This window comes from Helianthus annuus, chromosome 12 (genome assembly GCF_002127325.2).
Source record: "Helianthus annuus cultivar XRQ/B chromosome 12, HanXRQr2.0-SUNRISE, whole genome shotgun sequence".
In the NCBI taxonomy this organism is placed as follows: Eukaryota; Viridiplantae; Streptophyta; class Magnoliopsida; order Asterales; family Asteraceae; genus Helianthus; species Helianthus annuus.
This window is the reverse complement of record NC_035444.2, coordinates 132,676,535-132,689,589: the sequence shown is the minus strand read 5'-3', so window position 1 is coordinate 132,689,589 and position 13,055 is coordinate 132,676,535. Positions and strand designations below refer to the sequence as shown.

Below are 13,055 nucleotides of genomic sequence, written 5' to 3'. Positions count from 1 at the left end.
TGGCGGCGAACGGCGGAGTCTAAGATGCGGTGGTCACCAGTGAGATTTTAGGATGAAGATTTGTAGTGAATTATGTATTGAGAATGTTGTATATATCTGAGAATAGTTTGTGAATTTATCATGTATTGAGATTTGAAAACAATTTATTGTTCGAGATATGAAAACAAGTTATTGGTGGTAGCGGTGGGGGAGATTTGACCATGAAAATGGTAGTGGTGTGTAGGTGGTGGGGGGTGGGCGTGTGTGTAAGAGAGAAAGAGAGGAGAGAGAGAGAGAGATCTGAATGTATTTTTGAAAGAACTAGTAATAAGAACCGCGTGCGTTGCGTCGTGGGTACTTCGCAAATATCGAACGGATTAGTCCAAGCTGTCACACCCCCAAAATACCACCTAGGGAATGTCCCTGTTAGGCGTGTGACGTACCAACAATGAGCCACTAATTACATTGAACCCATACAAGTTTCTAAATAAAGTTCTCAATCATTGATAAAATACCATCAACAAGTGATATGCGCAAAATGCAACATATAAATTATATCAATTGTGGCATAAAACTAACTTTTTTTTAGTACTAATGTTGGAAAGTGTGTTTGTCTTCCTTTTGTATTTTCAGGATTAAATGAGCTCAAATTAACAAAAGAAGCAAAAAGACAGCAAAATCTAACATAAATACAAGAAAAAGGACAAAAGTGGATTGCCCGACCCCTCGACAGCATCCTCCCAAGCAAAACAAGGAAGATAGAAGGCTGAACACGCCTCGTGCTCAGCGAGCACGGGGCCGTGCCCAAGAAGCAGCAGAAAAGATAAACCAGTAGAAGCTTCTATTGCCCACCATGGGGCCGTGTCCAGTGGACACGGGGGCGTGGTCAGAGTACGGTAGGCCCATTAATTGTAATTACGAATTACAATTAATGAAGAGAGAGAGTGTCAGACGGACACGGGGCCGTGCCCAGGCTTCTATTCAGCCTATAAATAGGAGAGCTTGGAGACATTTCAACTCATCCCTTGGCACACCACCTCTCTCACACTTCACCCACCACCCACCACCATCATAACACCATCATCCACCACCATAATCCATTGTCCATCATAGAGTGTGTTAGTCGTCTCGGGATCCAAGATTGATCGTAAGAGTTCTTGACAATCAAAGGCCATGTTTGCCTAAGTCTCTTACATCACTTGGTGAAGACAAGTGTCTAGTGTAATACTTTTTATTTTTAATCTTTTGCACTTTTTATTTGGTTTTGTATTAATGACTTTAATAACTAGTTTCTTATGGTGAAGGTGATTCTTGCTTATCGTTTGTCCGTGGTGTCTTGACATTATTTTACTGTCTATATAAAATAAAAGATTTTCACCATTCATATCTCCACGGTCTATATGGAGGTATGTTGGCTACCTGGTCGGGGGTTAAAGGAACGGTTTGGTAAGAGTCTTGCCCTTGTTCAGTGTCTAGAGGTCCTGCAAGGGACCTGGGTCAAATTTAGTAGGATCTCCTTCAATACCCAAAGGTATTGGATGGCAGGGATCCAAACTCTTTGACCCCCTCATAAGTTAAACTACTATTAATACTATAACCCGGCTATTTAGGACTGTATCACTGCTGACTCAGACTACTTAGTCGAGGGTAACGTCACCTTCAAAAGAGGGGCCTACCATAATTTGCATTAATAACTTAATTTATTATCTTTCAATAATCTGATCCTTTAGGACTGTATCCTTGCTGACTCAGACTACTGGGTTGAGGGTAACGTCACCTTCAAAAGAGGGGCCTACCACAATAACTAAGATAATCTCTTAAACAAGTGCAAAAGTGCGAAAATAATTAAAGGTTACACTATACACGCGTCGGATCCAAGTGATTCATCTTGTCTATCTGTTTTATTTTTATTTTTATTTTTCAGCATTTAGTTAGTTTTATTTTTCTTAGCTTTACAAATCTTTTCTCACATTTTGATTTGATTAGACGTTGAGGATAAACCGGTACTAAAAGCTCTTGTGTCCTTGGACGACCTCGGTATCTTACCAACACTATACTACGTCCACGATGGGTGCACTTGCCCATATGTGTGTTTGGTGTTAGTAAATATCGTGTTTTATAAATTTAAAACTTGGCTAAAAGAGTGTAAAAAGGGCTTAAAATATATACCTAAAACATATTACACCTCACGCGCATCAACAAGTTTAAATGAAAACCAATATGTTTAGCGGAAGCAAATAGTAAACCAAAGTTAAACAGTTTCAAAACCAATGTAAAGTATCAAGAAATAAATCACATGAATCCCTCCAGTCGACCCATGACCACTCCAGCTACTCCAGACAGCAAGTTCCCAAATCCAAGATATCTAACGACCTGCGAGCATGCAACAAGTGTATCAGACAAGGCTGGTGAGTTCGTAGTTTTACGAAAACGTTGGTTACCAAGTGTTTAGTTAATCCATTGAATTTAAATCCAAAAGTAATGTTGATAATATCTCAATACTGAACAAGATGGCTCCTGATGTATGTTTTGCCTTTTCCTCAGTGCTCCTATCAAAGCACTGGGCCCGACTGGGTCATTAGTTCACACCCGCCCTCTCTCAGGAACGGGGTGAGGGTGCCAAACCTAAGTAGCGCTACCAACTAATACCCCGCTACCACCCACGATAGCAAAAGATGGGACTTAAGAGATAGAGAGTGAGAATATTATCCAACATCCCAGTTTTACCCAAAGGATTTATCCCTCCCCGGGATACCCACTGACTGTCCCAAACCACCGGGACGCATGCTCAAGTAGTGAACTCACCTTGGTTTGCTCGGTATGACTAGTTACCCGTTCCAGTTAGTCGACCAACCCTACCGTGGTTATCAATGAAATCAGTCTCGTGTACACATATCCAAAACACGTATTCAGCGAATCACAAGTAATACATAGAAGACGTTTAGGTTTCATACGCATTCATAACATAAGTTCTCGCTCCCAAGTGATCATCAATTTTACATGCACATTAACCACGTGTCTTTCATACACATTACACAAATATCGTACAAGTATCACACACCCATAATCAAGCCAGTAGCATGCCAAATATTCACACAACATGTAACAGTTTCCCTTATATATATAACAGTTCATTGTTATCCCATAGCACATAGCATGCATTCAAGTTATACACTGTTCACATCATGCACTCATCTTTCATATGACACTATCCTATTCATTCATTAATCACACATGTGTAATTTAATCAGATTAGCGGTTCACCCAATAGTGTGTGATCCAAGTGTGCGGCCCATTGTGCAAACCCAACCCAACCCAGTTTAGTCCGTTAACCCTCTGACGACCAACCCACTCGACGAAATCCCATATTTCGTCGACTGCTCACATGGCGAAACATACACACGACGAATCATAGTTGTTTCGTCGAGCCCAGGCGACGAAAACCTTCCATGCTCATGACGACGAAACATAACCTTTCGTCGTCGTTCCTTAACTGCCGTCGGACCCCCTGCACACCCTAACAGCTTCTTACTTAATGCAAGCAGTTCCAATATTCCCTAATCTCTAATGTTTCAAGCAGTTATTCTATCACCGATCATAATCCAATTGATCATTAAGTTCATGTGCACACACAATCATCCTTAAAATCAACATTTTATCAAGTTATTATGTCATGTGAAGCAATAGCAGGGTTTTTCGGCCATTTACTTGAGTGGCCCAATCACATAAAAGGTCCAATTACATGTTATAACCCACTGTTGAATCTATTAAATTGATGTCAGCCTTTTACCCAATTGATTTGATCAATCTATTCGGTTTACATGCATTCCGTGAAGAGGACATTGAATAATGTGTACACACATGAATGAAGTTACAAAAGAGATTCACATGCAGTTACCAAAGTGGTTCGGCCCAATCCCAATTAAAGAGATCATTGGATATCTTAATGATAAGCATCACATTCCACTAATCAAATAACCCGAATCCCTATGCACAACATGGTCATGGATTTCACATGTAGCTTATCAATTAGCACTATAGTGTTTATTTGCTTTATGTTGACTTTATACACCTCTATTATACATCGAACAGACAACCTACAAACTCATACTAATTGTTTAATAACAACACAATGATCCATCACACAACAAATCAATCATTTGCACATAAACCTACACACTCTAATCAACATGGTAATATACTTACCCGACAAATCCAAGAGATTGGCTGCCGACAATCCAAGAGTGGTAGCCGTCACTCCAAGAGAAGGATGGGGTCTAGGGTTTGTTACCTTCTTATTCGAATTATGAGATTATGAAAGTTGTAGATAAGGTCATGTGTATAAACACTTTAGTGAGCCGGGCTTAGTTTGGTTCTATTTCGGGCTCGAGAATCTTGGGCCTACAATATTTGAACCACACGGCTGAAGTGTGGCCCGCTCGGGGTGTGCGACTCGAGGTTTGTGCGCGGTTAACAACAAGTGTCACAAACACTTGGCGTCTAACGACCTTTGTTAATTCTAATAAACGACAACATGTTTTCCTAACAAATACAAGTTCACAACGTACGACCGGACATGAATAGAAATAATACGTGCGTAAAGAGCCTCGGAATTCCGAGTTGTCACACAAGCGTTATGTGATGTGTTAACCATATGAAAACGCACATTTTGACGTATCCGATTAAAGTCAATGTATCCTATAGTTGCATTGCGATTGTATTAAAGCGTAATGTAAATCGAATTTATATCGTACAATCACAATGTATTATACGCAACCTGACTAACTTGAATTTATATCATCAAGCCAAAAACTCTCGAGGGGTCAAAGTGCCATTTACAAAGTTCATAAAAAGTTAAGTGGTTAAAATTGCATTTCCTAAACTTTAGGGCTAAGACATGGTAAAGATAAAATTTGATAAATTTTAGAGGTAAGAAGGAAACTATAACAAAGTTGGAGCTGAAAAGGAAACTACCACAAAGTTAAGGTGTCAAAAGCAAACTATTTGTAAAATGGAGTAATAGTTTAGGGACTAAATTTGCCATTTTATGAAACTTTGAAGGTAACAAAGTCAAGGGGCTAAAATTGCAACATCGTGAAAGTATGGGGGATAGGGAGGCAAAGCCGGTGGAGTTTCCACCGACTTTGTCTTTTGACGGGTGGAAACATATAGTAAGACAAAAACGTGATTCGTATAACGCAGTACGTAAAAGACAATTACAAAAAAAGTGTAAAACACAATGCCTAAGACATTTTGTAAAACACAATGCATTGGCATTTGCTAAAGTAGGAGTTGTAGCCTAGGGGTTACAATTGCAATTTTTTTTAAAGTTGGGCGGGTGTAAAAATGGAGTAATAGTGCAAGGGGTAAAAAAGCAAAGTCTAAAAAAGACAAAGTGTAAAAGTATAGGGGTGGTGGCGGAAATGTGTAAAAGATGAGGTGGTGTTGTTGGAAATGTAAAAGAAGATGGTTGGTGCGTAACTATGTAAGAGCTAAGGGGGCGATGGTGGAAAACCAAAGTAGAGGGTTGGTGCTGACAAAATTTGAAAGATGAGGTTGTGCTTTTGAAAATTCAAAGTAGAAGATATAAGGACTAAATTTGCCATTTTATGAAATTTTAAAAGTAATAAAGTTAAGGGGCTAAAATTGGAATATCATAAAAATAGGAGGGGCAAGGAGGCAAAGCCGGTGGAAAACCCATCGACTTTGTCCTTTAAGATTATGTAGAATTGGGTACAAGTTCTCATGTGTTATTTTTAGTAAAATTGTTTTATATAAATAAATGATAAAAGGTCTAATTTGCCCTCAAATGGGGTCTGTTTGGTCAGATTTAATCATAAAAACTAATTGAGTTAAGGCTAAAGGACATAACGTGTAAGAGTTTGCAAAAATTGAGTACGTTTTTTGTACATTATAAAGATAAAGGCCATAGTTTGCAACTTTGTGTAAACATAAAGGACGATTTTTATAATTTACTATTATTATTATTATTATTATTATATTAATAGTAACAATATAATTTTAACAATAATAATAATAATAATAGTTATAATTTTAACAATAATAATAATAATAATAATAATAATAATAATAATAATAATAATAATAATAATATTGACAATAGTTTTATAATTTTAACAATAATAATAATTATAATAATTTTAACCACAATAATTATTATTATTATTATATTAAGAATTATAATAACAATACAAATATTAATAATAACAATAACAATATAATTTTAACAATAATATTAATAATAACAATAACAATTATAATAATTATTATAAGAATAATACAAATATTAATGTGATACCTTCTGAATTTGAAACGGATTGCCCGGGGTAGATGGTTGATAATCATCATACAGTGATGTGTTACGAGACTCATAACCGTATCCTCCGTATCTATCCGAACTATCTTGTTACACGTAAGAAACTTCACCCCCGTATCCGTAATCCGGATACGATTGCTGCGTCGGATAATATGGTTCATCAACAGGGGCATTCTCAGCACCGTATCCTACGTATCCATCCAGATTACCTTGTTGCACGTACGGAGATTCATACCCCTATCCGTTATCTGGATATACTTGATGCGCCGGGTAATATGGTTCATCAACAGGTGGAGTCGGAGCCCCGTTCAAGTCTGGCAACTGTATTTTTTGATCAACAGGGACACCAGACACAACTTCCTCATCCTCCTCATTAGCATCATTTACTCCCCATGCTTCGTTAGAATAGTGATTAAAGAAATAATTCCTGTCCAAAAATGATGACATTTTATCTCCACCGACTATTTATTGGGAGACAAGAGGATTCATACGACCCATGAGGCCACGATCTCTAGAAATGTAAGATGGCCCAATGCTTTTGAAGTAGTATAACCCACGCAACTTTTTTATTAAATTGTAAAACACATGAGTGGCTTTTTTATAAAGCTTTGAAGTGATTATATGATTAATGATTTTAATTAGTTATTTATAGCAGAACATGTTGCTACGTATATGTTTAAAATATTTTCTTTATTTGATAATAATTAGACATCTGAAACACTTTTTAACTAGAATAATGAAGTAAAAAATGTATGTTTAAAAGGGGTAAATTTTCAAATGGTGGAGTACATGGCCCATTTATTTGATATAATTGTGATATGATAACTTTCTTGATAGCAATACATATATATTCTTAAAACTTAATCAAACATGATGACCATAAGTAAAGCTAACTCCAACTCTAGAGTGTTTCTTCCCGTGGATGCAATCTTAACATATATAAGTACTCCAATATATATTTTAGAAATAGGATATAGCAATTTAAGTCAACTGAAAAAAAAATGTATACCTTCAATCTTCTCTTTGTCATTGCCATTCTCTTGTTAATATGCTTCTATAGTTTACCTGTGTATTGTGATAACCTCCAAGACACCTGTCCAACCTACATATCCCCTGATGAAACCATTTTCATCAATGGCTTCCCATGCAAAAACCCTTCAAATGTCACAACATCTGATTTCAAAAACATGATGTTGAGTCAACCGGGTAGCGCAGACGAGTTCCTACGTTCGTCGGTCACCATAGTCACGGCTGCTGAGTTCCCCGGTCTTAACACCTTGGGATTAGCCACGGCTCGAACCGACTTAGAACTTGATGGGCTAGTGATGCCTCATACTCACCCTAGATCCAGTGAAATGATGTTTGTGGCAAAAGGTGTTGTGATAGCTGGATTTATTGACACAAAGGGCCAATTGTTTCAAAGTGTTTTGAGGGCAGGTGATGTGTTTGTTTTCCCTAAAGGATTGTTGCATTATTGCTTAAATTCTGGATTTGAGGGCGCGCTTATTTACTCGGTGTTTAATGCCCAAAACCCGGGCGTTGTTGATGTGTCAAATGCTATGTTTGGGGACAATAATTCGGAGGCAGTGAAAATGGCGATGGCTAAACTGGTGTCGCTTAATAGGGTGGAAGATGTGCGTGTCCATGACGATACAAACTTAAATGACGAGCTTTAGCGTGCCGTCTTGATATCAAGTTGGAGTGTTGATTAATTTGTGCTATATGATTAGAATGATAGGAAACATATATGTTTGCTTTTGATTTCTGGTTTTGTTGTTTTTGATGTGTTATGTGTGGATATGAAAGAATTGATATTATTGGGCACATTAATGCTCGTACAAATGAATACTTGAACTATAATCTTCAGTTGCTTTGATCCGGTATGTGTTTTTGTGGTATAAAGGACATTGTTGTTTGTTGTAGTTGTGAATGTGAATGAGTTTGAGAAAATAAAAGTATTGTTTGACAAGCTCATCCTCATGTAATATAATATTTGAAAGTCAATGATCTCTAGATCAAGTAGTGGAGAGTTTGCATTTCTCTTGAGAGATACGGGTTAACTCCCACTTGGTGCAGAGTGAGGCACTGGTGGGCAATGATAGAAGACCCAGGGAAACCTGGGTTGGATCCTTGAGCCAAACGAGTTTTACCGGTAATTTCACTGCCGTGCCTACGGGCGGGTGGGGTTACCGGGTTTTCCCCAGAATTGGAGGTGGGCTCGGGTTACTCTCGGGGTCTGTTTGGTATGGGGTAATGGAATAGACGAAGGAATGAAATAGACGAGGTAATGGAATGGACGAGAGAATGCAATGGATCATTACCATTCCATCTCTTGTTTGGTTAACATGTGTGAATAGAATGAATTAGTATTGTGTATTGTTCGGCAGGCAAAAAAACGGAGTAATAAAATCAGCGGTGAGTTGTGGTGGTGGTCGGTGATAGTGATTGTGGGTGGTTGTAGGTGGCGGTGGTGGGTGTCGGTGGCGGCGATGGGTGGTGGTGGTGGTGGCGAGTGGCGGTGCGGCGGTCACGACGAGTGGTGGTCGTGGCAAGGTGGCCGTTGGTGGTGGGTGGCAGCAGAGGTGGTGGTGGGTGGCAGCGGCGGCAGTTGGTGGTGGTTGTGGTGGTGGCGGCGTCGACGATGGTGGTGGGCAGCGACGGCGAGTGGCGTTGGCGGTTGGTCGCGGCTGTGGGTGATAACGGCGGCGAGTGGGTAGCGGCGGCGACGGTGGCTGTCGGGGTGATGTGGTGGCGGGTGGGGGCGATGGCGTCGGTGGTGGGTGGTGGTGGTGGTGGGTTGTGGCGAAGGTGGTGGGTTGTGGTGTTGATGAATGGTGCAAGAGGGGATGGAATGGAAAAAAACATGGGGGGTGGAAGGAATGATTTTGAGGGAATGGAATGCCTTTTGGAATAGGTGATTTCATTCCATTAACCAACCAAACAGATTTTTCTTCATTCCCTCGCAATCATCCATTCCATTCCCCCTCTCATTCCTGCATACCAAACACTACCTCGGAGTACTCCGTTTGTCCAGTGGGTGCCCCGAAAGTGCTCGGGATTGATTCTTTTGGCCGTTCAAAAAATATATATATAATATTTGAAAATAATAGTTTGTTTAAATTTTTTTTCCTACTCTTTTAAAGTCTAATTCTGTCATGATTACCCGATCAATTTATGCATTACTTTCTAACATCGCGTAACTCCACACAAAGTTAAGTGGGTTTGGGCTTAAGACTATTAGGGTTTCATTCATTAATTTCTGGGTCGTTTCTATATTTTTGGATGCCCAAGGCAAAATGAAATTCCGGAGCCTTTTACTACAAGAAATAACAGCATTAGTGGCGACACTTTTAGCGGCGACATGTAAAAAGTCGTCGCTAAAAGTCTGATCCGTGTTTTGGCATGTTAGATGAGAATCTGGCCCTTGATCAACAAAACGATCCGACGGTTGGTGTTATATCTTGATATATAACCCCTAAGCGTCAACAAAACCCTTGGGCGGCCTTCGTTTCCCACTTTCCCCCCAAATGGCACAACCTAGAGAAGACAACCACCGCTGCCTGTGTCTGAGAGAACCACCACCACCTGAGACGACGACCACCACCTGAAACGGGCACCACCGCGGGAGCACTAGGGTCCCACCACCCGAGACCCCCAAATCACCACCGTATCTCACCGTTTGCGTCTGCTATGTCTGAACTGTAAGGACCTGCACGAAATTGTCCTAAAACGCTCCGTAAATAGAAACCCGGACCCCTAAAACCCTAATCCTTATGAAAAATCAAGAAATTCAATTTTATTGTTCTGTCGCTGGCCGCGTAAGACTTAAGTAAAGCTTACGCGGGGCGCGATAACTTGATAATGTTCCGGATAAGCTTTAAGTCACATGTCAGACACGTGGCAGACCTAGGGGGTGACACGGCAGCCCTAGCCGTAGCTAGGGTGGCCCTCGCGGGCCGCGTAGGATTCCTTCTGAGTTTACGCGGGCCGCGACAAACTCAATTTTTAGCTATAAATTGAACGTTGCATGGCCTTTCATCTGTGCTCGAAAATTTACTCTAAAAGACGTTCTGTACTGCTCAAATTTGTAGATTTAAGTAGGGAAACACTGCTACGATTACAGGGTAATAACTCGATCACTGCTACGATATAATGTCCGATCGATTGAAACCGATCCGATGGATGTTTAAGTGCTGCCCAAACTCGGGTTATACTGTGTCATTCGTCGTAAGGGTTTTGACTTCGTGAGCTTATCGTAAATGTTGTATTAAGTTACTAACCTAGTTTCGTGTGCATTGTTATTTAACTAGGTTACGAGGCTAAATCAGTAGGCAAAACTCTGTCCCGTTAAACTCGCAATGTGAGTCATTCTCTTTTTACCAAATTGTTTGCAAAACCCTAAATGTTTTCCAGTTATACTTTGCAGTGATTAAGTTACTGGCAGTATGTGGGGGTTTTGTGCACATTACTACTAATGATTTATCACTTTAGGTGGACGAGCCTAATTTAGTGATATGTCCACAGTCATAGATACGGTCGAGTGACAATTGAACCAGCTAATTAATAGATAAGGGCAAATGTGAAAACTCTTAATGCTGTAAATGATAACAATGTGTCGTTTTGTACAAATTGAATGACTCGCCAGTATTTCCCTGCTGATAAAATCTTTTTAAACATGTTTCAGGTGATTTACTGTGAACCAGGGAAAATGCCGCGTAGCACTACAGCTTGAAGAACGTGGCTCAGTAAATAAATAAACATGTTTTTGTAACCAGGGAATTTCCTAGTGAAATTCCTTTATTGTAAACTACGGGGTTTATCCTGAAACTTGAAATAAAATAATCGGGTGTTTTCAGTTTTAAAAGATCCTGTTAAAATTTCCGCTGCCAAAATTAAATACCACGGGTTTTCTGTCTCGCGGCAATCGAACCAGGAAACTGGGTCGGGGGCCGTGACAGAAAAAGGTGGTATCAGAGCCACTGATTTAAGCCAATTAAGTATTTAGAAATACTTAGTTTTCCAATTTGCCATTCTGTGATTCTGTGAAAATTTAATTTAACAAATAAGATTTTAACTTGAATTTTGTGTGTTTCTTCATGTGTGCTAACAGCATGAATGAACTGTCGGAGGCACTCCGAAACTTTACTATCCATACCACCGATATGGATACCACATGTAAGGACTCTCAAAATTTCCTAAAAAAATACCCGTATTTATAAACCGGACCCCTGAAACCCCAAACCATATTAAAAATCAAGAAAAACAAAATTCTGTGTCTCAGACGGGCCGCGTAAAAGACAAGCCTTGTCTTACGCGGGCCGTGTCAACTTAAGGTTGACCGGATAAGTATGCCGGGGCCACGTGTTGACCATCTGGGGACCTACTCGTGAGCAATCACACCTACGCGTAGACTAGGCGGCCACGCGGGCCGCGTAAATGATACATGTGGGTTTACGCGGGCCGCGTAAAACCCAAAATCAGGCTATAAATAGCCAGGGTATGGGACTTCATTCTGTTGTCGAAACTTTTTAGTTTACAAACGAAATATCACTGTTAAAAGGCATAATTTCATATAGCGAGGTGCTGTCACGATACCGGGTATTAACTCGATCGCTATTACGATTCAACGTCCGATCGATTGAAACTATCCAATGAATGTTTAAGTGCTGCTCAAATTGGGTTTATACTTTGTCATTCGTCGTGATTTCGACAGGATGTTTGAGTGCTGCCCGAACTCGGGCTATACTCTGTCATTCGTTGTGAATCCGCTGGATGTTTAAGTATCGCACTTTGTCAAATCGTTGTGAGGGTTTAATCTCGTGAATTATCGTAAATTTTGTATTAGTTACTGACCCAGTTTGTGTGCATTGTTAATTAAATTAGGTTAAACAAGGCTAATCAGTAGGCTTATACACTGCTCGTTAAATCTTCAATGTGAGTCATTCTCTTTTTATCAACTGTTTTACAATACTCCAAATTATTTTCTAAAGTTATAATTACAGGGATTAAGTCTTTGTAGTTTTCAATTACAGCCGGTATGTGGGGTATTGTGCACATTACTACTGTTTTTATCATTTTAGTTGAGCGTGCCTAAAATATGATATACACTATTAGGTAGTCGGACCTAAATAGTGATATACGTCACTTTTGGGTGAACGGACCCAACAGTGATATGACCACAGTCACAGATCCGGTCGAGTGACAAATACTGTGGGTAGTTGGTTGATATGGAAACACTGTAATCGCTCTTAATACTGTAAATTATAACAAATGTGTCGTTTTCAGTAAATTGAATGATTCACTCAGTATTTCCCCACTGACAAAATATTTTTCAAACATGTTTTAGATGATCTGTTGTGATCCAAGAAAAGTGCCGTGAAGTACTACAAGCTTAGAGAAGTGGCTCAATATAAAAATAAAAGAAACATGTTTTGAGAAATAAAGATTTCCCAGTGAAATCATGTTAATGTAAATTAACAGGGTTTATCCCTAAATTATGTAATAAAGTAAACGAGCATTTTAGTATTAGAAGATCCTGTATGAAAGACTTCCGTTGTCGTCTAAATTAAATACCACGGGATTTCCTGCCCCACGGCTCTGGACCGGGTCAAACCGGGGCCGAGGGCCGTGACACCACAGGAACTCAATCCGACTATCAAGCTGGATATTGAGGAGCCACCAGTGTTCCAGGCCCAGCCCCAGGAGAAACCTAAGCCTACAAAGAGGAGAAGAATCCTGG

General features: G+C 39.7%; 1 protein-coding gene across 1 annotated transcript; it reads left to right on the top strand.

Moving 5' to 3' along the window:
* The first annotated feature begins 7,277 nt into the window (after positions 1-7,277).
* Positions 7,278-8,192, top strand: LOC110895688 (germin-like protein subfamily 3 member 4). The gene has a single exon (XM_022143012.2). The coding sequence runs from the start codon at positions 7,318-7,320 to the stop codon at positions 7,990-7,992; it is 675 nt and encodes a 224-aa protein (XP_021998704.1). The 5' UTR covers positions 7,278-7,317; the 3' UTR covers positions 7,993-8,192.
* Positions 8,193-13,055: the final 4,863 nt, after the last annotated feature.